The 27,991-nt window shown below is 52.2% G+C and overlaps 1 protein-coding gene across 1 annotated transcript; it reads right to left on the reverse strand.

Annotated features, from left to right (window-relative positions):
- On the reverse strand, nt 1-27,668 carry FOXO6 (forkhead box O6). The gene is made up of 2 exons (XM_074305458.1): nt 27,109-27,668; nt 1-2,319 (listed from the first exon to the last, which is right to left on the reverse strand). Exons 1-2 carry the CDS (start codon nt 27,577-27,579, stop codon nt 916-918), a joined length of 1,875 nt encoding a protein of 624 aa, XP_074161559.1. The 5' UTR covers nt 27,580-27,668; the 3' UTR covers nt 1-915.
- Between the last annotated feature and the right edge of the window lie 323 nt (nt 27,669-27,991).

Here is a 27,991-nt window from a genome sequence, read left to right on the forward strand (position 1 = left end):
AATATTTAAAACAGTTTTATTCATGAAAATATGCTGTACAATGCACTATACACGGCCTTTACATGGTACACACGCACACGCACACACACGCTAACGGCACGGCCACGGTACACTGCCTACGATATTTGCGCGGGGAACGACCGCGCCCACCCTCCCCCCCAGACCCAGACTGGACACTTATAAATATGGGGGAGGATTGGTGTTGGGGGAGCTTGGGGAAGGGGCGTTCAGAGGAGGGCCTGGCAGGACTAGCCAAGGGAGAGCTGAGTGTGAGCAGGCGGAGGGCCTGGCCATGTGGGGGCAGCTTGGGAAGGGATCCACCGAGTAGGGTGCTCCCCGAGGGCACAGGGCCACCAGCCTGCAGGTTCCCTGCCTGGCCCCTCCTTTCTCCCCACCCAGCAGCCTCTTCAGCCTTTCCCGACCCCCGGGGGAACACAACGCTTATCACCACACAAAGCAGACATGACAATCCCACTGTACTGCACAGCGGCACGAGACGGGCCCAGGTGGGGAGGAGGCTGAGAGTGTGGGCAAGGGGGGGGCTTGGAACCCAGGGCTCAGCCTTCCTCCTCCCTGCAGCCTCCTGGGGTCTGGCTCTCTAGGACCAAGAGTCTGGGCTCCTAGGGCTTGGACCGAGTGTTCCCTCAGCAGGGCTGGGGGGAGGGTCCGGCAGCAGGGAAGAGACGGGGATCCTTGAGGGGTGTGCAGGGAGCCTGGGGAAGCTGAGCTAGGTCCCTTTCCTCCCCATGGCAGCAGCAAGACAGAGTCTCCCAAGGCCAGGCCAGGCCAGGCAGGCCCTCCAGGAGCTGTTGCAGTCCAGGAGGTGAGATGCGGGGCCCAGGAGGGAGGGCTGGCTCCTGCACTGCCCCGGGAGGAGTCAGCGGGAGTCCAGAGCCCCCCTCCCCCAGGCCACCTTCAGCCGGGCACCCAGCTCTGGTTGGGTGGTGGGGGCCCGCTGGGCAGGGCGGCTACGGCCAGGCCGCTGGGCGGCGGAGGCAGAGCCGAGTCGAAGTTGAAGTCCATCTCGTCGCTGTCCATGAAGTCGTTGAGAATGATGGACTCCACGTCGCACTCCAGGCTGCCACTGAACATGTCCAGGTCGAGGTCAGCGGGGAAGCGATCCTGGCCGGCCAGCGGCACGTGGCCCCCGGCGCCTGCCGTGTACGGGCCCTGCAGCGCCGCCTCCAGCAGGCCTGGGGGCCCCGCCGGCCCGCCCCCGCTCCCGTATGGGGCCGGGTGGCCCGGGTGGGCCAGGCCTCCGAGACCGCAGGCGTCGCCAGGCAGCGTCATAAGGCTGATGGGGTGAGCTAAGGCACTGTGGCTGGGCGGGGGGTGGCCGTGGGCCGGATACACCGCCGCCGCCGGGAGTCCCAGCTCCCCAGGGCCCCCACCCAGGAGGGAGCCGGATCTGTGCGGCCTGGTGGGGGGTAGCGGGGGCGGCCCAGCTGGGGAGCCCAGCAGGCCCTGCAGGGGTCCAGGCCGGAAGGGGGCGAAGGCCGCCTGCTTGTTCTCCTGGATGGTCTGCATGGGCAGGCGGCGCAGTGGGCCCAAGGCGGGCTGGCTGTAGATAGTCCCACAGTAGGAGCCCCCCAGGCCGCCACCGCTGCCGGCCGCTCCCCCACACTTGGCACTGAAGGCATAGCTGTGGGCTGGGGGGACACGAGCCCGTAAGCCAGGGGGAGGCGGGGGCGGCGGGCTCAACCCGTAACTGTCCCGGAGGTCGTCCAGGAGGCTGTCGGCCAGTCCTGGCTCGTGGAGGCTGAGAGGCCCGGCCAGGTCAGTGAGGCGGGGCAGCTCCACGGAGCAGCGGGCACCCAGAGCTGGGGACAGCGCGCTCGAGGGGCTGGGGTACATGAGTGGGGAGGAAGGGGTTGCCTCCTCATCTTCCAGCTCATCCGGCTGCCCCCCGCCCGCCAGCAGTGGGGAGATGCGCGAGCCCAGGCCTGGTGGTGGGGGAGGCGGGGGCCGACCCCTGAAGTCAGTCCAGGGCTCAAAGTCATCGTTGCCGGCTGGGCCAGGGCCAGGGCCAGGGCCATGTGAGGCGGGGCTGGAGGACCACTTCGCAGCAGGTGGGGGGGCTCCCGGTGGGCTGTGGGGCCCCCTCTCGGGCCCAACTGCCTGAATCTGCTTCTTCTTGCTGGCCTTACCCTTGATACGCAGAAACTTGCTGGCGTTGTCCATGGACACAGCCCGGCGCCGGGGAGTCTTGCCTGTCTTGCCACCTTCGGGGTTCAGCATCCACCAAGAGCTCTTGCCTGTGCCCTCATTCTGAACTCGGATGAAACGAGTGTGCAGAGACAGGTTGTGGCGAATGGAGTTCTGCAGGAGGAAGGGAGGAAGAAAGCAGGAAAGGATGGAGTCGGGGAAAATGAGAGATCATGAGAAGAGATTTGGGGACAGAAAGGAAGAACATGAGAAAGAAGGAGGGAAATAGAGAGAGAAGATGGAGAGAAAGATAAAGAGAGGGAGTCAGGGTGGAGAGAAGGAAGATGAAGTGATGGAGAAAAGATGGGAGAGATGGGAGAAAGATGAAGATAGAGAAAAGGGGGGAGAGGTAGAGAGAGGAGCAGATGGAGAAAGAAAGGGAGATAGAAAGATGAAAAGATGGAGAAAAGTGGGGAAAGATGGAAAGATGAGATGGAGAAAGGAGGAGAGAGATGGAAAGAAAGATGAAGAGATGGAGGAAAAAAGGGAGAAATGGAGATGAAGAAATAGAGAAAAGAGGGGAGAGATAGAGAGAGGAGGAGATGGAGAGAAAAATGAAGAGATGTGGAAAAAAGGGGAGAGACAGAAAGATGAGGAGATGGGGAAAGGAGAGGAGAGATTGAAAGATGAGTCAGAGAAAGACGTGAGAGATGGGAGAAAGATGAGATGCAGAGAAGATGGGAGACATGGAAAGAAAGATGGAGATAAAGAAGGGAAAGATGGAAAGATAAGATGGAAAAAGGAGGGGAGAGATGGAAAGGTGAAGAGATGAAGAAAGGAAGAAAGGATAAGGAAAGGAAGAGAAGTAAGGGTGAGAAAGAAGAGCTATGGTTAGTGGGGGATCAGGAGAAGTGAAGGCTGTCCCCGCCTCCCTTCCCTCATCCTCAGTTGCCTGAACACCAGGCCTCCCTTCCCCCATATGGGCCCCCCCTTGACCAAGGAAGGAGCATGGAGGAGCGGACAAGAACTACAGGGATGTTCCTGCTCCTTACAGAACTTGCCTTTCCCTCAGTCCATGGGATACAAATAAGAGGCGGGTCCCACAAACACCCAGGGGAGCCTCCTAAAGGAGCTAGCTTCCGGGCTGGTTCTGGGGACAGGGGCAGTGTGTGACAGCCCCAGATGGCACACCTGGGAGCACTCTTCCTCCTCCTCCTCCATACTCTCCTCTACACACTTATGAATACCTAGAGACCACCACAGAGGTCATTTAGTGCTGTCTCATATTTTATTTTCTCTGTCTTCCCAGGGCTTAGTGCAATGCTTGGAATACAGTAAGCACTTAATAAATGCTTAGTAAGGAAACTGAGAAATTAGGCAGTAATTGATCCTTGAGTAATTGAGCTTGATCCTAAAAGTCTTATTGACAAAATTGTCCCAGACCTCATCTTAGTGGGTGATATTGTGGGTATGTTGGGATCTAAAGGGAAGGGTGAGGACAGGATCCCTGTTTTTTTGGGAGCCACCATGACCCCAGGCTCCACACAGGGCCTGGAGACCCGAACTCTTCTCATTGCCACATTCACAGGGACATCCCAGGTCTATGGAGAGGAGCTGCCCTTCCCCTTGGCACACTGGGGATTCCCTGAAGACTGGCAGGAAAAACCGAGGGGATGGTGATTTGACCTCTGTGTTTCCCGAGGCAGGAGGAGTGCCCTGTGGGAGCGCTTTCCACATTAAAGGGGGTCAGGAATTGAGGGACAGCGGGTCAGCTCTGTTCTCACAGCCCTTAATGGACCGGGGATCTCCAGATTAGCCACAGAGGTGCGGGAATGGACTGAGCCTGGGGGAGAGAGTTAAGCAGGGGATTGTGGGCAGAGGGGCCAATACCTGGGACAGCTCCCTGTCTCCAGCCACAACCGGGGCTCCTCCCTCTCCTAGGTGGGAGTAGAGGGGAGCTGACCAGTGAGTGGGAGTCCTGAGGGGAAAGTTTCAGCACTTCTTCCCCGGCCACTGAGGGTCCCTGGCCCCGACCCCGGCAGTGGGGTTTCCTGAGGGACCCTTTCCCAGCCTCCCCACACGGATACACCATACAGCACATTATGTAATGGTTCCCGACTCCCACCCGATGCCTCCCTCTCCTTGCCTGGCACAGTGCCAGCAGCCCGCAAATCCGGGCTCCAGAAATCAATCTCGCAGTGACTGATTAAGCCCTGTTTAGAACTAATTGCTCCTTCGTGTGTGGGGAGAATAAATTACGTGCTTTAATTTCACAGCTTTAAAATGCAACTGCAGGTAGGGAAGGCCATTAACCCTTTGGAGGAGAGGCCGGAGAGGTGGGGGGCAACAGGGAAGGAGGCAAAGGGGGAAGACACAGGATGGGCATTTCCAAAGCTGGCCTAGGAGGCTCTGAAGATTCCCAGTCAGACCAGGTTCTAGAGCCAGGGCCCACCAAAGGGGTCCAATCCCGGATCTTAGGGAGAATCCCATTCCCCACATAGACTCGACTGACGGCTCCTCCTTATGGAGCTATCGCCACCCCAATGTGATCTGCTGAACCCCAAAAGACAACCCAGGTCCCCCCAACCTCCCAGAGAGCTCGCAGTTCCCCAGAGATGATATATGATCACAGCACATCTAGCATTCTGGGAAGGACATGGAATAGCTGGAACTTATCCTGAGAATAATAACCCGGCCAGTGAAAGGACCGGAAGCACAAGGGACGTGGGATATTGAGCTTGGAGAAGAGAAGGTTTGGGGAGGTTCAATCTGTCCTCAAGTGACTGAAGATCTTCTACAGGAAAGAGTGGTCAGATGGATTCTGTTTGGCCTTGGGGGGGGGCAGGACCAGAAGTAACAGGTGGAAGGTACAGGGGAGAAAGAAGATTTAGGCTCAATATAAGGAAGAACAAACTATCTCCACAGAGAGTGAGCTCCCTGTCATTGGAGGTATCCAAACAGATTAAAAGATAGCTTGTAGGGGGTGCCCTAGAGGGGGCTTCTGGTAAGAACTAATTTAAATGCCAATTGAAATGAGAGGACTGGAGAGCTGGCTCTAGACCTATCCAAACCCCTTACTTAATAGAGGAGGAAACTGATGCCCATGGAAGTGGGGACTTCGCCCAAATTCACATAGTAACATGGCATCAAGAGATGAGAATTGAACTGAAGTGCTCTGACTCTTAAGCTCTTCAGTGCCAGCTCAAACTTTTTTCCACTTCACCTCCTAAAGTTTGACCTGACACCTGGCCAAGTCCTAACTGAACTTCCATCTCCAATAACCCTTTTCTCCCCACCTGTAATCCTACTATGCTCCACTTGAGCCCCCCACATGGAATAAACGTTTATTAAGTACCTATTATGCACCAGTAAGTGCCTAAGGCTAGATTTGAACTTAAGTTTTTCTCACTCCACTACCCACTGTACTGCCCAGCTGCCTCACAGTAAACTCCACTGTCCCTAGTGATCCCCAGAGACCCCATCTTAATATTAACTTACATTTTCCTGAGAGGGGTGGTACAGTGGCTAGAGTGCTGGCTTTATGACTCTCTCTGGGACCTGATTTTCTCTGTTGACTTTGTTGACCTCTAAGGTCCTTTCCACCTCTAAATCTCTGAGTCTCTTTGCATAACTGTTTAATGGTTTACACAGCCCCAGACCTCTGGGGAGGGAGCACTGTGGCCAGCCAAGTCCAGGGTCTGGTTCATGGACTTTCTCAGTAAGGCCTCTCCCTCCCTTCCCCCCAATGAAGCCTGGAGAAGCTTGATGATCTGAGAAGTAGTCACTGACTCAATGACCCCCTAGATCTGGAAGGAACATTTACAGAGGAGGAAGCTTACCCAGGGTCACATGGCCAATAAAGAGCAAAGTTCCCTCAAGATTTCCACCTCGTCCAGCTGGTTCTGCCCATGGAAGAAACTGAATCCCCCTATTCCATTATATTTTTTATATTCTTTAAGATTTAGATTTCAAAAACTCACGAGTCAGATCCAGGTCTTGGGACTCATCCCCCTCTAGCACACTGTTTCTTTGTCCCTCAGAATCCCAGGGTTTGGCACTGGAGCCTTGGAGGCTGCTGATCCAATGCACACAAATAGTCTCCCTGGAGGAGTAGCATCCCAGACTCTGCTTCAGGACTGCCAACGAAGGGGAGCTCACTGCTTTCCCTAAGGCGGCCCACTCCAATTTTTAATAACTGTCATTATTAGGAACTTATCTGTATATGGAACCAAGATCTATTTCTCTGCGACATTCCCCATTGCCTCTACTTCTGTCCTCGGGGGGCTAATTCCTCTGTCCCAAGACAGCCCTTCAGATACTGGAAGACACTTATCATGTTCCTCCTAAGTCTTCTTCAAAAAGAAGGTAAAGATTCCTATTTTCTTCAGCTGATCCCCATATGACACCTCATCATTTTTGTTGTTCTCCACAATTCAGGTCTAAATGATTCCTGCTTCCTTCCCTTTCTGCTACCAACCACAATCTCTTTCCTCCAAGTCTCAGAAGATGAGATGTCCCACCTTGGTGAAGGAGACCCCTCTATTTGTGTTCCATGTGTCCCAATGATCAGAGGAGCTAACATCTATGGACTCTAGATAGCCCAGTGAATAGAGCCCTGACCTTCGAGTCGAGAAGACCAGAATTCAGATCTAGCCTAAGACACTAGCTGGGTGACCCTATCCAAGTCACTGTGCAGGGTTACTGTAAGGAAAGCACTTTGCAAAAATCAAAGGGACAGATCATGTGAGTTAAACTAATTATTTCCTCTACTTTCTTTTTTCCCTCTTCCTTGTAGTCTCAGAGGATACCTACTTGCTGAAGTTAATTCTTTAACTATGCAGCTATAATACATCTATGGATTAGAACATCCTATATGAAATAGGAAAAACCCACATTTGAATTCTCAGAGATCCACATTTAACAGATACTAACTATATGATGCTGGGCAAGTTATACAATTCATCTAAAGCCTTAGTTTCTTGAACTGGAAAATGGGGAGAACAATAGCATTTATTTTATAATGATTGTTGTAAGAATCAAGTGAGGTAATGTATATAGACTGATGCAAATCCTAAAATGCTACACAATGAGCTTTATATTATATATGAAAGTATGTGTGTGTATGTATACTTATGCACTAATATTAGGACAGCTAGGTAGTACAGTAAATAGAGAACTGGACTTGGAGTTAGGAACACTCATCTTCCTGAGTTCAGATCTAGCTTCAGACATTTTCTAGTTATGTGATCCTGGGCAAGTCACTTTTCTCTGCCTCAGTTTCCTCATCTGAACTTGAGAAGAAAATGACAAATTACCTCACAATCTTTGCCAAGAAAATCTCAAATAAGATCATGACATGATCATGAAAAGGACCAAAAAACAAATAATATATATATTAAGATATTACATAAGAATCTCATATACAAGGATGCTATAATTACCATCCACATATACTCCCAAGTCTCAACTCAGCACAGCTTTAATCTCTCCCTTCCCCATGCTTATAAAGAAAGGTTTCTAATGCTTTTAAAAAGCACTAGCACCTTCTCTTGACCCTCTTAGTCCTGGAAGCCATCATCCTCTCCACTCCTCCTCCTAATACAGCTACCCTCTCTGCCTCCACTTCTTCATCACTCACTCTGCAAGTCCTTTCGAGCTGGCTCGTTTCCTGCTGCCATCCGACATCTTTCACTGCCTTGAGTCTTGGTCTTCCCTCCTTCCCATTGCCTTTTGTGACAAAACTACCTTTCCATTCATTCCCTGGCTTCTTCTTTCTTCTACTCTAAATGTGGGCCCATTCTTCCCTATTCTAGAGGCTTCCAAATTTTACTGTATCCTCTCCACCCTCACCTGCTTTGGCTTCAGCCACAATTTCAGACCTTTATCTCCAGCTTCTTGTAGCATGAATAAAACGCAACATGTCCTTTTACTGTTCGGTCATTTCAGTTGTGTCCAACTCCTCGTGAACCCATTTGGTTTTTTGGGGGGCAAAGATATGGGAGTGGTTTGCCATCATAATCCCCCCAAACAGGCTCCTCCCAACTTCCTCAGAGCCCCCAACTTCCCAGGCACCCAAGCTTCAATCCTCATAAGCACCTAAGTCTCCTCCCCCTTCTGCATCCACCATATCCACCACTCACTAAATTCTTCCTCCAAAACAATCCTCCCATCTGTCCCCTCCTCTCCTCTGTTCTCACAGCCACCACCTCCCTCATTTCTCCCTGTATTACTGTAGTAGTCTTTCAGTTGACTTCCCTTCCTCCTGTTTATTTGGCACATGGCGGCCAAAGACGTCTTTCTCGAATCCACGTCTGACCTCTTCATACTCGTGCTCAAAAATCTGTGCGGCTCCTACTCTAGATAAACTCTAAACTTCTCGGTACTAGTTCTAAGACTTTTCATCTTCTGGTCTCCCTGGTCTCCACCACTTATAGTGTATATTTGGACTAAATCACTCAACTTCTCGGAGGTGGCTTCCTCATATGTAAATTGAGAATATTGGGCTAAGGTCAAGTGTCAGTTCTGACAGTCTATGAATTGTGGTGGGATGGAAAGCGCTGGAATTGTAGGCGAGGATGCCTCTGACTGGAGTCCTAAGTCCTTACTGTGCAACTTCGGACATGGCGTATTTCCTCTCTTGGACTTTTTTTCCTCATCTGTAAGATGGGGGAGAGAATACATCTAACTATAGGATTATTGTAAGAAAAGTGCTCTGTAACACTTGAAGGGCTCTAGAAATTTAAAGTATATCGTGCTCTCCAGACAGTAAGAGGGGAACGGGAGCAGGCTGGCTTGCGTGCCCGGGCTGGCTGCTGGCTTGGGGATGACACTTCCCAGCAGGCTTGGGCTCCCTCAGGACAGACTCAGAGATGAGCTTCGGTGCCTGGCAACCCTTCCCCCATACACCGAGCCCTTAGGGGCTGCTCACTCCTCCCCTTCCCCCTCCCTCACTAGCACCTGGCTACCCTTACTCTCTGCTAGTGATCCCCTAGGAGCTCCCCATACTCACCCCCCCCCCCCAAGGGCGCATCCCCTGTGCAAGCTGCCTTCGTCCTGGACTTGTGATAGAAGCCACAGGATGCACTCAGATGTCTCATCCAGCGCCTCATTGTAGGGAGAGAAACTGAGACCCAGAGAGGAGAACCGTGCTCCATGTCACATGACAGGGTTTGGATCATGACTCAGATCTTCTTACTCCTTGCCCAAAGCTCGGTCCCCAGGTTACACAGGCCTGTGGGAGCTGGAGCCCGGTCCCAGAACCCCTGCCCCCTCCAGGCCCAGAGCTCCACTCAGGGCTCCTTCCCCCTCAGCCATCTGGGCTCCCCTCCCTTCCCATTCCCCTCGCCCCTTCAGGACCGGAAACTCCAGGGGAAGGAGGAGGGGGAGACCTTCTAGACTCACAGCCTCTTCCAGGCAGCTGCAAGCAAGGCTCCCTAGCGCCGTTGTCTAGCAACCTGCCGCCATGAAGGGCAGAGGCTCAGAAGGCCCGATTTCAGGGCCCTCAGGGGTGGGAGCTGAAAGGTGGGGGAGGGTCCCGGAAGAAGCTGAACTTGTCTGGTATATAACTGGGAGGGGTGATGGGGAGGGGGGGAGAATACAGCCCCCGGCAGAGAGGAAGCTCTCCCCTGAGTCCCTTCAGAGTGGAGGAAAAAGATGCCCTTGCACCCGAGCCTTCCCCCAGGCACAAACACCCTGAGGCCCCGAATCCCAACCCGACACATCCAGGTAAGTATCCTTGACCTCAGAACCATGCAGACATGCTCAGATCTCGGATTCCACCCGTACACGTGCTCTCAGGACTGGAACCTGCTCAGATCCTAAATTTGCTGCCGCACTTGGGATTTGTATTTGTTGCCTCGGTTCCTGGACCCTTTTCTCTAAGCCCAAAGCCACGGGATCCCGGACTCTCCCATCCTCCGCCACTAAAGAGCAAGCCCTCCTGCAGGGGCGCAGACTGCGGGGAGCGGAAAGAGCCCAAGGAGTGTCCCCACCCCCAGGTCTTGCAGCTGCAAGCACTGCGGCACTTCGGTCTTATCCTTCAATGGCAGCCTGGTGCATCCTGGGAAGAAAAGGCAGCACTTTCTTTACCTGAGTTCAAACTCCAATTCTGATACTTCCTGGACCTCAGTTTCCTCATCTGTGAAATGGGAATGACAGCACCTACCTCCTAGGGCTGTGTGACTCAAATGAGATTTCTGCAAAGTGCCTAGCTCAGTAACTAGTGCAGAATAGATGCTCTATACATGCTAACTATGTATCTAATCTTTAAGGAGTGAAATTAATCTTCTCTTTCAGGGGATTCCCCTTCCTGGAGCTGATGGATGAGCAGCCAGGGAGAGAACAGCGGAGGTAGCTGAGACTGGGGGGGGGCAGCAGAAGCCAGGGAGACAGGACACAAACCTGAGGAGGCTGGAGCATCCTAAAAGCCAGAGACCACCTTAGAGATCAGGGAAGAAAAGAACTGGGCTTTAGGTTCCTATGAGTTGAAGGAAGGTTCAGTAGAGAGTAGGAAGACAGAAGTCAACAGAGAGGAAACTGACAACTGAAATTGACAAGTGAAACTCTCAAGTGAAACTGACAACTGAAATAGCCTCTGCCTCTGTCAGAGAGCTTTTGTGTGCTTCTGGCTGGGATAGAACACTCAGCAAATGTCCCCAACGTGCTGAGAACTACACAAGTCTTCTCTTACTCCTCACCTTGACACAAGGCAATGCAACAAGTAGGTGCAGCTCAAGGAGCTGAAGGCAGAGGTTTGGGATCAAGAACTGGAAGAGGCTTGGGGCCTAAACTGCTCATTTTAGAGAGGAAGAACCTGGGGCCAGACTAAGACAGGGACCTGCCCCACGGTCACTTAGAGGAGAGCTGGGATCTGAGTACCCCCAGTCGGGCTCTTTCCCACTGCTGCCAGTGGAGGAAAAGGTGATTAAGACTGGCAGCCACCAGAATAGGCTGCGCCGTGTGTGAGGGGCGAGCCTGAGACCCCGCCCCAGTTCTATTTCCCTCCCGCTTCTGGGGCAGGTTACACTCAATCCTCGGCCTCTCACAAATTCTCAGAAAAATGAGAACTTTGGAAGGGACAAAGGGCTTTGGGACACAAGTGGGAGAGCTTCCTCCCAGCCTGGTGCTGTGTGTGGGGGGGATCAGAGAAGTTCTCAGGCTGAGCCCGTACAAGGAACTTTGTCCCGGACCCGGAGGCTTCCAGGAAGGAGAGGTGGCGGCCGGGGTTCTGCTGAGTGGGCATTGGGGGGAAGAGCCGCAGTCAGAGGAAGAGCGTGACCTCGTTTCAGAGCAGATTCAGTGGAAACACACGGGGTCTAGGACTGGGAGGCCAGAGTTTGGGGGTTCCGGTCCCTGCATCACCACTGAAGTTACGGCTTTGGGAAATCCCTTCTTTGTGGACCTCTCTCTGTAAGCAAGGTTCTTAGACTGGACACAGTGGTTCTTAACCCAAGGTCTGTGGATTAGTTTTTTAAACAATATGTACTTGGATAACTGCAATTCAATTTAGTTTCCTTTGTAATTATATATATTTTATGTGTTTCAAAGCATTATTCTGAGAAGGAACTTAAGAGCCCCCTGGTAAAGGAGCTTTGAGGTCCCTCCCAGCTCTGACCTCCCGGGATCTAAGCTCCCTCCCAGCTCTGACATCCCGGGTTCTAAGGGTCCTCCCAGCTCTCATCTCCTGGGTTCTAAGGGCCCTCCCAGCTCTGCCATCCTGGGGTCTAAGGGCCCTCCCAGCTCTGACCTCCTGGGTTCTAAGAACCTCCCAGCTCTGACCTCCTGGGTTCTAAGGGCCCTCCCAGCCCTGACCTCCTGGGTTCTAAGGGCCCTCCCAGCCCTGACCTCCTGGGTTCTAAGGGCCCTCCCAGCCCTGACCTCCTGGGTTCTAAGGGCCCTCCCAGCTCTGACCTCCTGGGTTCTAAGGGCCCTCCCAGCTCTGACCTCCTGGGTTCTAAGAACCTCCCAGCTCTGACCTCCTGGGTTCTAAGGGCCCTCCCAGCTCTGACCTCCTGGGTTCTAAGGGCCCTCCCAGCCCTGACCTCCTGGGTTCTAAGAACCTCCCAGCTCTGACATCCTTATGTTCTAAGGGCCCTCCCAGCTCTGACCTCCTGGGTTCTAAGGGCCCTCCCAGCTCTGACATCCCGGGTTCTAAGGGTCCTCCCAGCTCTGACATCCCGGGTTCTAAGGGCCCTCCCAGCTCTGACATCCCGGGTTCTAAGGGCCCTCCCAGCTCTGACATCCCGGGTTCTAAGGGCCCTCCCAGCTCTGACATCCCGGGTTCTAAGGGCCCTCCCAGCTCTGACATCCCGGGTTCTAAGGGCCCTCCCAGCTCTGACATCCCGGGTTCTAAGCCCCCTCCTAGCTCTAGGTCCTTCTAGATTCACCCTCTGGAGTACTTAACCATGGGGTGATGATGGTGGTGGGGAGCTCAGGCCTACTTGCCCACTCCAGTGTATGGGTCTGGCTCTCAGGCACCAGGCCCTAACCCTCTCCCCGCCCCTCCCTCTCTCTAACACCCCCTGGGGATCTTGGACCTTAGAGCAGCTGCTGTGACCTCACCCTCCCCTGCCATGTGGCCGGCTCTGGGGTGGGGCCTGGCAGCTGCTCCTCAGCCCCACAGGGCCTGGGTTCCTGTGGATTATGGGCCTGAGCCATTGGCTTAGAGCCAGCGAGAACCATCTGCTCTCCCGGGGCCCAGCCACCCAGGGAAGGCAGGCAACCCTCAAGGTCTAATGGCCAAGGGGTAGGGGGAGTGAGAGCTATGGGGAGGCAACCAGGGCAAGGTCCAAGGTCTGCCTGCTGCCCAGGCGGGCGTTCTGAGGCCTTCAGCGGCTGGAGCAGAAAGGGGAGGGACAGAAGCCCCCACCAGTGAGCACGAAGTGGGGAGGGATACAGCCTTCCAGCTTCCTTGGATCAGCCCCAATTTTCCTACCCTGCCTGGACCCACCCAGGCACATCTGCTCAAGGGCAGGTGCCACCCACAGTGCATAGCTGACCCGCTCCCCCAACTCAGGTTACAAATAGGAGGCTGGGGCCAGCTGAGGACAGAGGTCCCCCAGAGGGAAGAGGAGGGAAGAGAGGAGGAAGCAGAGGCTGAGAGCAGTATAGAAAGGCTAACCAAGGACCTCCCCAATCCAATCAGCCCCCGGGCAGACTCCTGTCTGGGGTCTGTCTCGGGGCTCCGGCCACTATTGTCCCTCCCGCTCTGAAATGCTCTGGGCCCACCTGGGCAGGCCCCAGACAAGGGGAGCAGCCTTAGCTTTGCTGGAGGAACCTGGTAGTCAGACAGGCCCAAGGGAGAGGCAGCTGGTGGGTGGGTGGGTGGGGAAGGAGGGAATTATGTGGCTCCCTCTCCCTGCCAGCTGGTGCCAGGCAGCCCCCACCCCAAATACCCATGCACCTCTACCAGGGCCTGCCTTCAACCTTTAGTGGGGGACTTTGCTCTATTGCAGCCTCATGTGGGTGCATTGCTCTGGAGATCTGCCTCTCATTTCTTACAGGATCACAGAACCCAGAACTGCGAGGGAGTGTGGAGATCAAGCCAGACCCCTTGTTTAGAGCGGAGGAAACTGAAGCTCGGGGAGGGAAAAGGACTAGCACCTTCCACGTAGTGATAGGTGCCTATTTGTCGAATGAATGACAGGAATCTCCACTACAACATTCCCCAACTAAGCAAGGATCTCCTCTCCAATATTCCCCCACAAGCTTCCTCTAGCTTCTACCTGAAAGCCTTGTGACAAGGCATTCAGTTCCCCATTCTATTTCTGAACAGCCCTTCATCTTTTGAACTCAAGACTTCTGCTTGGCCTTCTGCCCAGGGGAGACAGCCATGCCATCCCAGTGCCCCTGGACCAGTCACAGACGCAGCCCAAGGGACAAGGGGCTGTTTGGTGCCCATGCTACCCCCAGCCTAGCCCTTGTCCTGTACCTTCCAGCCTATTTCATCCACCAGCCTGGCCAAGACTGGTGAACGCTTTAGGAGGCACAAAGACCTGGCAACAAGGGCAGGAGGATATCGGGGTCACTGGCGCTCCACATAAGCTGGGCAGTGAGCTCCTGTATATGCTCACCCTTCTGCCTAGCTTTCTAGGCCTGCTCCCAACCTCAGCTCCTCCAGAAATCCCTCCTTGCCCGTCCCCAAAATTCACATTAGACCGAGTTTGTTTTTGTGAACTATGAAAGTCCCCTAGACCAAAAGATCCCCCAGAATTCACAGATTTTCCAACAGAGCTTCTATTCCTATTCCCAACTTCCCCATCATGACAAGTCTTTCAATGCTTTGGATACCATCACTCTATTACCCTTTGGAAGGGGGGAGAGGGAGCAAGCCGCAGAGTGACTGACAATCTGGAGGGACTGGGGCAGCTGGAAGCTTTCAGAGCCCAAGGGAATGAGTGTAACCAAGAATCTGGGGGTGGGCACAGATGATTTCTGTCCAGCCCAGGAGTATTAGTCATGTATGTGTGAAATGACTGTGTGTGAGATTCCCGAGTTCCTGATGGTGCAATGATTCCTGGTAGGTTCCTCACACGACACGGTCTAGAACAAGACTGGGTTTACAATAGGTAGCGAAAGGCAGCTTAGTTAATGGAAAAGGACCCTAGAAATCAGAACATTTCAAATTCCACTTCTGCAACTTTGAGTGGGTGCCTTTATTGCCTCAGTTTCCTTATCTGTAAAACAAAACTCCCATGCTTTCATTTGTGTGTGTCTCAAGATGTTTTTCTCTTTCTCCTTCCCTCCCTCCCTCCCTCCCTCCCTGTCTCATATCTCTTTATCTCTATTTCTGTGTCTTTCATCTCTTTTTCTGTCTTCTTTCTCCTTCTCTGTATCTCTTCTCTTTCCTCTGTCTCTCTGCGATGCCCTGTCTCTTCTCCCTCTCTTGTCTCTATCTCTATGTCTCATCTCTTCTCATTCCTGTCTCTGTGTCTCTCTTCTCTTTCCCTGGTCTTTTCTTTCTCCTCTCTCTAGTCTCTATCTCTGTGTGCATTCCTCTCATCTCTTCTCTGTGTCTGTTTCTTTGCCTCTGTCCCTGTGTCTGTCTCTCTCTCACACACACCCTTCTCTGCCTCACATGGCTGTTGTAAGGAGCAAATGAACAAATGAGAAAGTGGAGAAGAAACTTGGCAACCTGTAACCAGCCATCTGCACCCTTGTGAGGGACTGTTGTTAGTCAAGACTCACTGAATCATTTGAGTCAATTCAACAGACAATTAAAAGTGTGTCCAGTGTGCTGGGCTCTCACAGCAGTCTCTGGTAGGGAAGGCAGTGCCTAATTAAAGCCTGCTCTATGAGGGCCCAGACGCAGGGACAGCTTAGCAGAGTTTGTCTTGGGGAGAGCCGGGATCTTGTATGAAATACATTCATGATACCAGGTGATGTTGTGGCCTGAGGATTAGGAGGTAAATCTGGGAGAGGAGGAGCCCAAACTGGGTCTTAAAAGGATGAGAGGGATGAGACTAGAGCGAACTTGGGAGCAAGAAACACGAGGCAGGAAGGGGAGAGTTAGGTGGGTGGGAGTCATTAGCTGGGCACAGGGCGTGGCCCAGAGACATTCAGAGAATGTCAGAGCTGGAAAGAACCTTGGACAGATGTCTTCATTTTGCAGAAAAGAAAAGCTGTTGGTCAGGGAGGGGAAGGAAATGGCAGGCAAAGGTCCCCTCAAGTCAGCTAGTAGTAGTCGGGCCTGGAACCCAGAGCCTCAACCCCTGCCAGTGGCAGTAGAAAGAACGTTTGATCTGAACTCTGGACTCCAGCTCACTGCTTGCTAGCTGTGTGTTTTGAGGGGGAGAAAGTTGGCCAAAGGCCTCCAAATGCCAGGTTGGGGAGTTGGGATTTAATCCAGAAAGAGACTACAGGTTTGGGGTTTTTTTTTATTTTGGCAAAAGCTAATGACCAGGGGAAGCCATATTTTGGGGAGTGTATCTCTGAATCCAGCAGGTGAATAAAGGAGGAAATCTGAGGGTGTAGCTGGATGGAGGAAGAGAGGGGAATGCGAGGTCTGTCCAAGAGAGACTCGCCTTCTCTGTATGGAAGGTGGTCATGGGGAGGGAATGTCTGAAGCCCCACCCTGTGCACCAAACTTCAATCATATTCCCAGGAAAGAGAAGATCGGGGCTAGAAGTGACCTTTCTTACAGGACAGCTGAAACCCAGTATCACACAGCATGTCCTTTTGCACTGCTGGGACTGGAACCCAGGGCTTCTGACTCAGAGAGAGGCCCCTCCCACACAGGCCACCTGGGCCCCCTCCCACCTCCACATATGGGGAGGGGGAACATTAACAGCTGAACCCATCCCAAACAGGAGGGTTTCCATGGCAACTGGGGTGCCTAGAAGTAGGGGGAGGGGTTCTAACTACATCTCTCTCCAGGGGGAGATTTTCCCTTCATACCCCTCCTTCTTCAGCAATAAGATGTGGGAGTGAAGGTTCCCCCCTTGTCTCTTGTTCTCCACCTACCTCCATCCCCTCCCCCTAAGACACCAGAACCCATCTGGATGCCCTCAGCAGCTCATAGGCCCCAGCTCAGAGGGGTTATAGGATAAAGGGGGTAAAGCTTCTCTTTAAATACTGTTTCCCAAAAGGCTGGTCACCCCCTCTCCTTTTGTGTCCAGTCCTGAGGGCAGCCTCCACAGCCTCTGGTGCTGTGGGAAAATAGAGGCCAGGCTCAGGGCCCTCCAGGTGCCCCTTAGCAATCAGGGCCCACATGCCTGGTCTGTGTGCCTGGCACACGGAACCTCCGGTTCTGTAAAGTGGAAAACCTCTGGGCCCGCTCTCATTTCTCACACACACTCAGTGCCCAAGTCATGTGGATTTCAGCTTTGGAAGCATCCTATTATTCATCCCTCCTCTCCACTCCCACAGCCGCTGTTCTTCAGGGTACAAGGCACCCGTCACCACCTGCCTGGACCACGGGAAAAGTCTCCCAACGGGTCCTCCTGCCTCCAGTCGCTGCCACCGCCTTCAACTGTCCTTCCTACACTGGCAGAATCATCTTATTTATGCCGAAAATCTGGCCGTGTTACTCCTCTGATAAAAATCTTCCCAAACCAGCCAATTAAAGATCAAATTCCATCTGGCATTAAAGGCCTCTACGAATTACTGCCAGCCTAACTTTGTAGTCTGATCTCATCTAGGGATGAGAAGGTGGTGGCAAAGAAGTACCTAAGGACAGAAGATGGTGGCAAACAGATTCCCTGTCCTTAAGTACCTGGGGATAATGGTGGCAAACAGGCCTCTGTCCTTATCTAGGGAAGATGATGGCAAACAGGCCTCTGTTCTTAAGTATTTAGGAAAGATGGTGGCAAACAGGCCTCTGTCCTTAAGTACCTAGGAAAGATGGTAGTAAACAGGCCTCTATGCTTAAGTACCTAAGGACAGAAGATGGTGGCAAACAAGCCTCTGTCCCCAAGCATGTAGGGAGAACATTGGTGACCTAAGATTGGTCCATGATCATGTATCAAGGAACTCCTGTCATCTAGATCCAAATCCAGAATGCCTTCCCCAGCTCCACACACTTACCAGTAATATTGTGGATTAGTTTTCTCTTTCTACTGCTATGGAGGGGTAGCTATGTCCTATCTACACTCCTCCACTGAATAAAAAACTCTGCTTCTGAAGACATGGTGACTAAATGAGCGAATGAATGAATATTGAGAGTGGGACCAAGGGGAACAATTCCACTCATAGGAAGTGGAAAACAGAGGACTGCAGGGGCAGCTCTGTGAGAGGGCTAGCAGCAGAGAGGCGGTTAATAAGGTCACCATGAGCAGATCCAAGTTCCTTTCTCAAGGTCTCCGTGGGTTTGACATCTCTCTCACACACATTCACTCACATGTTCATATAGGATGGAATAAAGGAGCTTTGGCCGTAGCTCCTCTTCCCACTACGTCCCTATCCTTCAGCCTCTGTCCTTGTCCTCTCTAACAGTGGAGAGCTGGGGAAAGGAGCAGGGCGGAGCCTAGAATTCTGAGGGAACTGGAGGCATTTAGCTTGGAAGACATGTGAGGGGAGCACAGAATTATGGGAAAGATCAGATTGGTTCTTCTTGGCTGTAGTGGGCAGCACCAGGATCCAGGAGATGCTGATAGAGGCAAAAGCTGGCCTTCGCACTGAAGGCAACAAGCATGGAACTTCCTAGCTGCAACAGTCTGAGAAGGAGTATTGAGTGGAGCCCAGGGGCGGGAAGTAGGGGATGAGTTGGGAACCTTTGGTCCAGATCCCAGTTGTGACACATGCTTATGTGATCTGAACCCTCTCTGGGCTCTGGTTTTTTTATCTCTAAAATCAAAGGGTCAGATGAGATGCTCTAACATCCAGCAGTCTAGCTCAAAGCTTCTTAACTTGGAGTCTGTAACATTGCATTTAATATATATTTCTATATTATATATTAAAATTATTTCAATATGACTGTTTTCCTTTGTAATCTTATGTTATGCCTTTAAAAACATTTTTGCAAGGAGGGATCCACACAGGCTTCAGCACACTCTGTGGAAAGGGCCATGACATAAAAAGGTTGAGAACCTTGGGTTTCAGCCCAGTGGTGAGTACCCCATTCAGAGAGAATATTCAAGGAAAGGCTCTGGAGGGCATCTATGGATCAGGGATGGATCAGAGATGGAGCAGGGATGGAGCAGGGATGGATCACATGACCTCTGAGGGTCTCCCTGATCTGAAAGTCTGAACTCGAGGTGAATAACTCTCCCTCCCCTTTTAACCAAGGCTGAGATGCTTCTGTTCCTCCCTCTGAGCAGATTTAGGGAGTCAGTGGGGGGCCATCACTAAAGGGGAGAGGGCTCTCTAGATGTTAGGCTGACAAATTCCTCTCTGAGGTAAAGCTGTCCCTCTTTCTCCCCGAGTCCCTGCTCGAGTGTTTGAACCTGATGGGACCCCACAGACACGGAGGAGACTGAACGATCTGCACCCCTTGGGGACAGGAGGGAGCAGCCCAGCCCCTGGCAGGAAGCGGGGATCACTGGCTAGCCCCTTCTCTCCCCCCCCATTTTTGGTTTTCCTGTTCTGGAGTGGTGGAGTCCTGCACAGCTCCACAGTGATGGGTGCACAGGGCCCTCAGTCCCAGGGCTCAGCCTCTCAGACAGGGAAGGAAGCCACAGCAGCACCCCTCCACTTCACCCCCCACTTTAAAGGAGAGGTCGGTCCTAGGTCCTGGGAAGGGAGATAGTGGGCTGAGAGGAGGAGGACAAGGGGGTGTTATCTTGGGGGGTGGGGGCTGAACTTTTGAACCCTCAGCTTGGAGATCGGTTCATTACCTTAGCATGAGTTAAAAATAACTGTCTCGTCTCTTTAAATTAGTCTGTCTGCAATTACCGCCTGGCACGGCCGCCCGCCCTCCAGCGTCCCCAGCGCTTGGAGCCTCGCCAGGTGGCAGGCGGGGGCCCCGGCAGCCCCCCCTCCTCTCCTTACCCTAGCCCCGGGGGGCTCCCTGGCTTCCAGTCTGTCTGCCTCCCACCCCCAGGCAGAGCAGAGGCATCCATGGGCTTCCACTCCCTCCCTCCTGTCGACCCCCACCCACAGCTCTCTCAGACCAAGGTAGAAGGGAGGGAGAAGGAAGGTGCCCCAAGGGGACTGGGGGAACAGTGGGGGGAGGGGAGGGAGGACAAGAGCATCCCGGGGGAAGGGGAGGGAGGGCCCTTGGAGCGCCACCGGGCGTGGGTGGGTGTGAGCAGGTGGTTGTGGGAGTCTGCTGGGCACACCAGCCCATGTGCCAGGAGTGGCGGGCACAAGCCCAGGAGGCTGCCAGGCCCCTGCTCAGTACAGTGTGTGAGGACGCCCTCGGAGCCTCCCCCCACCCCCAGGCTCTCCAGAGCCCCAGCCAGCAGGGAAACACGCGCTGCCTTTGGGGGTGGGGGGAGGGAGAGAACCAGACAGATGGATGAGGTGAGGGAACCCGGCTCAGAGTCGGGCTGAGGGGAAGGGAGGCGGTGCCCCCCACCAACCCGGAGCTGGCACAGTTTCCCACAGCCTTGTCAATCCCAGCAAGCCCCACCCCCACAAACACACCAGAGTCTGAATGCATTATCTGTGGAGAGGTGGAGTCCAACCCCCTCCCCCAACCCCCACTCACTTCTAAGGAACTGAGGCAGTCCCCGACTCCAAGCCCAGGCTCTGCGGGAGGAGAGGGGGATGGAGACAGGGGATGACATCACAGGGACTGGAGAGAGAGGGAGGAGATGAAATACTAAGGGTTCTCAATTTAGAGGCTTGGGTTCAAATTCTAAGGGCGCTTAATCCACAGAAGATCATAGAGAGAAAGGTCATTCAGTCTAAACCTCATTTCCCCATCATGAGGATAGAAACACACTTGAACTCTCTATTTCATGGGAACATCCTGTGTAATAACAACAATAGCAATAATAAAATAACTCACATACATCAGAGCTTTAAGCCAACAAAACATCATCTCAACTGAGCCCTCCAGCCCCTGGGGAGAGGAGTACCACCCTTGTCATCCCCAGGAAGAGGAAGCTGCTGTTGTTATCCAGCTAGCAAGTGTCAGAACTGACATTTGACCCTGTTTTTCTTCTGGACTTCTAGTCACAATTTTTATTTTATTTATATATTTATATATATTTATATATATATTATTATATATATTTATATTTATACATTTTAGTGTATAAGAAGCACCCCTTCATTTTAGAGTTGGAGACACTTGGGCCAGCTCATGCAGGGAAGATCATTTGTCCAAAGTCACACATGTAACAGACAAGATTAAATCTTTTTCTGATGTCTGGTACCCTCCTGGGCCCCCTATATTGTTCCCCCAGTCCTTTATCTCTTAAGGAACTCCTAAGGAGGCTTGGGGGAGAATTCAGGATCAGAGAAGGAAGGAATCATGGAACCCATCCCTTCTTTTGGTTCACCACATGGAGGTTCTACATGGTTCTTTGACCTCAGAGAGGAGACATTCTGAGGAAAAGCTCCGAGAGGAGGGTGTCTGGGTTTTCCCACTTTCCTCTTCTTCCACACTCCCACACACACACACACCCCACACCCACTCCAGATTCATTCTGCTGCTCCTTTCCTGGGAGCAGCTGCACTAGCAAACCGGCTGGCCCAGCAGGCTGGCACCCTGCCCCAGCTACACCTGGGGAAGAAGGGAATCCTGGCCCCAAGTTGGCATGATGCCCCCTAGCCCTGCCCATTCCCTCAGGCTGTGGGCATGAGGCCCCTTTGTCCCACTCCAGGGGGCCCGCTGTGGGCATAGGGATTGGATCTGGTCTGGTCCTGGATTTCTCCAGAGCAGTCTGCAGCTGCCCATGGGTCTACTTCTCCTAGTCTCTGATTGGTGCTTGACCCTGGGGCTAGACCTGGTAAAGGCTGAGCTGAACCTGACTTCATAAAGCAGGGGGAGGTGGGGAGGAAGAGGGAAACAGGTTTTCTTCCCTTCTTCCCCTCACTGGGGATGGGAAAGAAGCAAGAAAGCTCCAACACTGGAGAAGAGGATGCAACAAAGACTTACTCCCTCATCAAATACTGACTGAGCACCTCCTGTGGGCAGAGGCTAGTTAGAAAAAGTCCGTGGCTTCCTGGGAAGCCAGATCTTGCTGGGCAGAGCCTTCCCAGTGCTGTTCTCAGAGGGCCCCCTCTGGCCTCAAACACCTCCTTCGGGGCTCTGGCAGTGGTGGGCTCAGTTAATGAGCCTGGAATCAGCCAACCTCATGCCTGAGCAGAATTTCTTTACCCTATTCTCATATTTTTCATTCTATCATTCTTTATCCCTAGAAATAAATGAGAAAAAGACACCCAGAGCCTCTCAAGGGGAAAGGGAAAGAGTGTTTGGGTGTCATAGATAGGGAGAAGAGCAGTAGGAGGCGGGGGGGGGAGGTACTTCAGGATAGTATTGAATAGTCCTTTTTGAATCCAAAGAGAAAGCAAGCAGGTCAAGAGATCCCAGAAGGGTCATAGTGTGGGCTCCTGGAGCTCTGGGGTAAAGAACAGCAAGAGAGGATTAGATGATGCTATCCAGCAGAAGCAGTTTTTTGTGTGGATGAAGCCTTTGGGAAATTTGGTGAAACTTATGGATCCTTTCTCAGAATTCTGTTCTTAAATATGTGAAACAAAATTCATAGGATTAACCACATTAACCTTATTAACCAGAGGGTTACAAAAGGAAACCAAAGGTTATTGACGCAATCCATAGGATTTACTATATAACCCTATAAACCATAAGGTTATACAAAAGGAAGACTAATGTTATTGATGAAACTTATGGATCCTTTCCGAGAATTCTGTTCTTAAATATATGAAGTAAAATCCAGAAGGTTACAAAGGGAAACCAGAGGTTATTGAAAATAAAGATTGGGATGAGACTCCCTTGTAGACAAATTCCTGCGCTGAGGTGGTATTTTCCTATGATGGTTAGGGAAAGAAGCTGACTGTCAAAAATTGAAGACCTTAGCAGGCTCAGGTTAGGAAAACTCCTAAAAAAGAAAGCACACTGCATTCAGAGTGAAAAAATCCTGAATTCTCAAGCTAGCTATGACAATTTACTTCTGTATGACACTTGGTAAATCGTAATCCCTTTCTCCCATCTCTCTGGGGCCTCAGTTTCCTCCTCTATATAATGGGAATATTAGAACTGATGATGCTATAATGGTTCTTTCCAGATTTATCCTATTATCCTATGGATCCCTGCATAGGAAGGTGAAGTAAAAAATGGACCAGCTTTTAGCTTGTTCTCAGGGAGGTCTCTTAGAAGGGAACATAAACTGGAAAAATGCCACAACCACCCTAAGAAGAGATTCCACTTACATAATAAGAGAGTGGATAGCATCTAGAGAAAAATCACCCTGCCCCCTCCTTGGTGATTTGGTAGGGTAAAAGCATGGTGGAGATTCAGAGGAGAATTCTATGCAAGGTGAATGGATGGGGAAAGGGTGGAAGGAGGCAGATACACCATGGAAGACTTCCTGGAGGACTGGATCTAAGACTACCTGGTATAGTCCCAGGAGCCCCAGGTTCTTTGAACCCTCTTAATCTCAATAACAAGAAGAGAGGAATTAATGCCAAGAGAGTTTTGTTTAAGAACCAAAGTCTGAGTTCAAATCCTGCCCTAGTGATTTATTGCTCTTTAATTTTCCTTCTGGGCCTCTTTTCACATTTGTAAAATCAGGAGGTTGGATTGGATGATCTTCCACGTCCCTTCCATATGTAACATCTCATAAACTGAGAGTCACAGCAAGAAAGAAGAGACCCTGGGGTTGACAGAACAGTATTCCTCCTCTCCCATATATCCCCTTCTCTCCACTTTCAGTGAACCACACCCCCTGAACCAGCTCAGTTCCCCATCACTGCTTGCCTGGCTTCCCGACTGGCATTTTTACCTCTAATCTCTTGCACTTCAATCCATCCTTGACATATATATCCATCATCTTCCTAACATGCTGCTCAGCCATAGCACCCCAGCTCCAGCCTTTATTATCTTAATGACCATCGACAAATCGTTTCACCTAAGCCTCAAGTTTCATCTGCAAATTGGGGATAATACTAATTCCTAGAGCATTTGCCTCATATGGTTCTTGTGAGGATAATGTATATAAAATGATGACTTCTCTCAACCATTATTTTCAGCTCATAACTCAGAGGGTGGCTTAATAAATATTTGTTAGACAAGCATCTCAGTTCACTAGCCTGCTTGGAAGCCTCAGTGGTTCCCACTAGTTCCAGATTAAATTCCCAACTCCCGTGCTTAGCACTTAAGCCCCTTCACAGGCTGGCTCCAAACTAGCTGCCTTTCCAGATTTCCCTCTCTCTGTCCCCAGCTTCCTGCATGGTTTGTTCTGCTGTCCCTTTACTATATACAAAGCAGGCTTTTTGCCTTACCTCCTTTCTAGAGTGCCTGGAGGGCCAGAGGCCTATGCCAGCCCTATTCATCTTTCCGAGCAGGACTGCTTCACCTAGGCAACTTTCCCCAATTTAATAATTTCTCTCCTCATCATATTCAGCACCTGATTATACTTGGCCTAATATTCTCCTTGGCTCTCTAACCTGGACAGCTTCTTTTTCCAACTAGATTTGGAGGGAAGGGGTCCAGTCTGTTCCTCCTATGTGCCCCACAGTACCTGGCACCAAAATAGGAACACAGGAAGAGCCCTATAAATATTTGATGGGAAAAAATGAAATTGTAAAAGATAGAATGGGGAAAAAAGAGACCGATAGGAAGACAGAGAAGGGATCTTCTGGGCCCAGGATTCTGTTCCAGGATCCAACCAGCCATTAGCAACTGACTAGGGAGACCACCTTCTCTTCCACCTGATAGAATTCACCAGCCTGAATTTTCTCCCTCAGGAGTCTTCCCTTCTGGCAGGTGCTAGAGCACACACAGTGGGTGATTCATCCTATCTCATCCCATTCCACTCTCAACAAGGATGGAGGCAGATGAGGTCCAGTGATCTAGGGCTCCAGTTCCCAACATCAGTCATCCAGGCTTCTCCTATAGACTGGGAAGAGGAAGTCTGCATTCTCTCAAGAGGCATAGAAAAAGGAAATCCACTTCTAGGCAGTTGAAGGTTAACTTCACAGACCAGATTGGGAGTCAGGGGTCCCTGCCTCCACCATGACTCCTTCTATGACCTTGGGTTAAGTCCCATCCAATCTACTTGTACAGATAAAGAAATTGAGGCTCAAATATGCCCTTGTCAATACAGTAGTCAGTTTGGAAGCTCTTACCCCTGAATAGAGCTAAGCTACATATACCCTGAATAAAGTAAGCTTCAGATACCTCTATAACCCTTTTGAAGGATAGACCAGGATAATGGACAGAGCGTAGATCTAGAGCCAGAAAATCTGGCTTCCATTCTCAGCTCTGCTATTTGTCATGTGACCTTGGATTGATAATTTCTTCCTCTCTGGGCCTTGATTTCCTTCTCCGGAAAAAAAAAAAAAAAAAGAGCTTGGACTAGATGTTCCCTCCCAGCTCTGATACGGAGTCTATCGCCTCCCTTCTAAAACACCCTTAGTGACTTCCCCTTCCAACAGGATAGAGTACCAATCCCCCAAGTCTGGCATTCATGTTCCAACCAGTCTGTTACCCAGCTACCTTTCCAGCTTTACATAGCTCCCCACCACACACACCCTCTGCTCCAGCCAGCTTCTGATTTTTAGACTATCTCTGCTCACACCTATCCCCCCCTTGCTTGCCATATCCTTCTACCCCGTCCCATCATTCCAGATCTCATTTCCTACAGAAATTCTTCCCCTACTCTGAGCCCTTCCAGTTGGACTGTATCTCACATCTCGCCCCGAGCACATCCATCCTCTGTGGCTAGCTCTTTTGGCTTTGCTGATTCTTACCCAACCCTTAATCATAAGGTCCCAGAAGGCAGGGACTCTGCTCTTTCCTTCTCTGCTTTGAGACATCTTGAGATGTCTAGCTCAAGGCCCAGTCCCCAGCAAACCTCAGCACCAAAGCTGCTGACTGAGTGGTACATGGGGCACCTTTGCTTTGGGAGCCAATGCAGGGCATGGGCCAATCCAGGTTCTGAGCTCATGTCCTGGCTCCTATGCTTGCTGTGTGAACCAGTGACAAATTACCATCCAAGCCTTAATTTCCTCATGTGTAATATAGAATAATAACACTCAATATCTATACCTCACCTACATAATGAGAAAGTCTATTTGCAAACCTTAAATCACTAATGAAATGAGAGCTATTATGTACATGAGTGTGTGTGTGTGTGCACACGCGTGCTCGAAAACATTATACCATTATACCAGCACTACCACCAAATGCATTTGCCCCTGCTTACTCTGGACATACCCAGCATCCTTTTCATGACCTTGTCCTTTTCTTTCTGGACTCCAGGAACCAGAGGCATGACCAAGGGGAAAGGTATGGACCAGTGCCAGATTCTAATGGGGAGTTAGCAGGCCAGTCTACCAATGCTCTTGTGTTTGGGGGAGGGTCAATGGCCACTGTCCCTGTAAGCTAGTCTCCCCAAGCGAGGAGGTGCCTGTGGTTAGACCCGAGAAAGCACATAGACCTCCATATCCCTCTCTTTAGACCTCAGAACTCTGAGAGGTGGCTCCTGAATGTAAACTCAGGGCCTTCTTCTAAGCCTAATAATGCAGTCCTCTATACTTGTAAGCCCTTTCCAATCCCCCAATTAAAGCATGTTAATTCCAAGAGAAGCAGGGTCAATAAGGCTATCAGAGAGAATGGAATGAGGTGTTGGCTCCAATCCTCTGTGTGAACCTTTGATTTTCGCTGTGCCTCAGTTTCTCTGCCTCTTGTGTTAACTATGCCATCTGCTGGCAGGCAACTGGACACTCAAAGCTTTAACACAGGCAGATAGGAGGGGGCTCCTTCCTCACAGGGTCAGCTTCTCCTTTTCCTCCCAAAGTTGCCCTCTTACTGTCCCCCTCCCCAAATTTGGGGAGTGCCACTCCTGTGCTCTAGAACTGTGTCTTCCTTATACCTAGATCTAGGGTCCTGCTCCAATCCCTTTCAAGGAGACCGCCCCTCTTAAAAAAAAAACAAAACAATAATCCCCATTAACACACTTCTAGGCACAAAGCTGAGGAATAGAAGGGTGTCAACAGGCAGCACCTGATTTCCCTCCTCTCAGTCAAAGAAAAAAATCTATTGGGTCTATAAGGAAGTAAGGTTCCCGATTCTCCCCATTTCCACCCCCGCCTCCCCTTCTTCAGATAGGGGAACTGGACACCCATCCACCTGGGGCGTGACCCACCCCTACCTTTCATCACACCGGGCATGAGCTCTGGGGGCTGTGAACTTGTCCTGAACCTAGTATCTTAGCCCCCTCCCCCAGCCTGAGTCTCCAGTCACATTCCTCCATGCACTGGCTAGCTGGGTACAATTCCCCCCTCCCCCTACAGACACACGCACTAGAACTGCTAGTGCCCACTGCCAGCTAGCCTTCCCACCTCAGACCCAACCCAGGCAAGCTACTGTAGCCCAAGTACGCCGGGGGCTCTCACCTTCCAGCCAGCAGAGCTGTTACTGTCACCCTTATCCTTGAAATAGGGCACGTAGCGAACCATCCAGTCATAGATCTGGGAGAGCGTGAGCCGCTTGTCCGGGGCGCTCTCAATGGCTTTGGTGATGAGGTCAGCGTAGGACAGGTTGCCCCAGGCGTTTCGCCGAGAGGTTTTAGCCTTACGGAGCTGTCCAGCGTCCCCACCCAGCACCGGTAGAGCCGCCGTCCCGGGAGCGGGGGCCCCAGCCACCACCGCCGCTTTGCGCTCCCCAACGCCCGCCCCAGCCCCTCCGTTCTCGGTGCTCTCAGCGCCGCCGCCGCCGCCGCCGGGCCCGGCCGCCCCATCCTCTTCATCGCCGCCGCCTGCAAAGTCGGGTTGCGGTAGCGGCCAGGTGCAAGAGCGCGGCCGGCTCTGCGGCTCGAAGTCTGGGTCGATGTCCACCTGATGCGCTCCTCGTAGCTTCTCGGCCATGATCCCGGCCCGGGGGGCGGCGGCCACGGGCCAGGTGATTCCGGTCCCCGAGCAGTCCCCCACACAGGAGCGAGAGATTCTGGGGCGCAGAGAGGGAGAAGCACTGGGGCGGATGAGTCCCGGCCGCCCGACGGAAGGGGAAACAGAGCGGGCGGCACCAGCGAGGCCCAGCGGTGGGCGACGGCGCGCTCAGAGGGGGAGGGGGGGAAGGGGGAAGCCCTCCGGGCGGCCATGCGCCCCCCGGGGGCGACGGGGCCACGGGGGGCCAACCCCTCGGGGGAAAGACGGGAAGGCCCCAGGGAAGGTCCCCCGCGGTTTCAGGTTTCCGGGTGGGGGCTGGGGTTTCAGGGCGCACCGGCCGAGAAGAGCCATGGTCACTAGGCGCTTGCTCTGGGTACCGGGCGGGGGCGGG

This window comes from Sminthopsis crassicaudata, chromosome 3 (assembly GCF_048593235.1).
Source record: "Sminthopsis crassicaudata isolate SCR6 chromosome 3, ASM4859323v1, whole genome shotgun sequence".
NCBI classification, from domain to species: domain Eukaryota; kingdom Metazoa; phylum Chordata; class Mammalia; order Dasyuromorphia; family Dasyuridae; genus Sminthopsis; species Sminthopsis crassicaudata.

What these genes read in the sequence shown, in the direction of transcription:
- FOXO6 (XM_074305458.1), bottom strand. Translation starts at nt 27,579, where the DNA reads ATGGCCGAGAAGCTACGAGGAGCGCATCAGGTGGACATCGACCCAGAC. An exon ending in ACAGCTCTGCTGGCTGGAAG is followed by an intron (nt 2,320 to 27,108) that starts GTGAGAGCCCCC and finishes TTCCTCCTGCAG; the next exon opens with AACTCCATTCGCCACAACCT.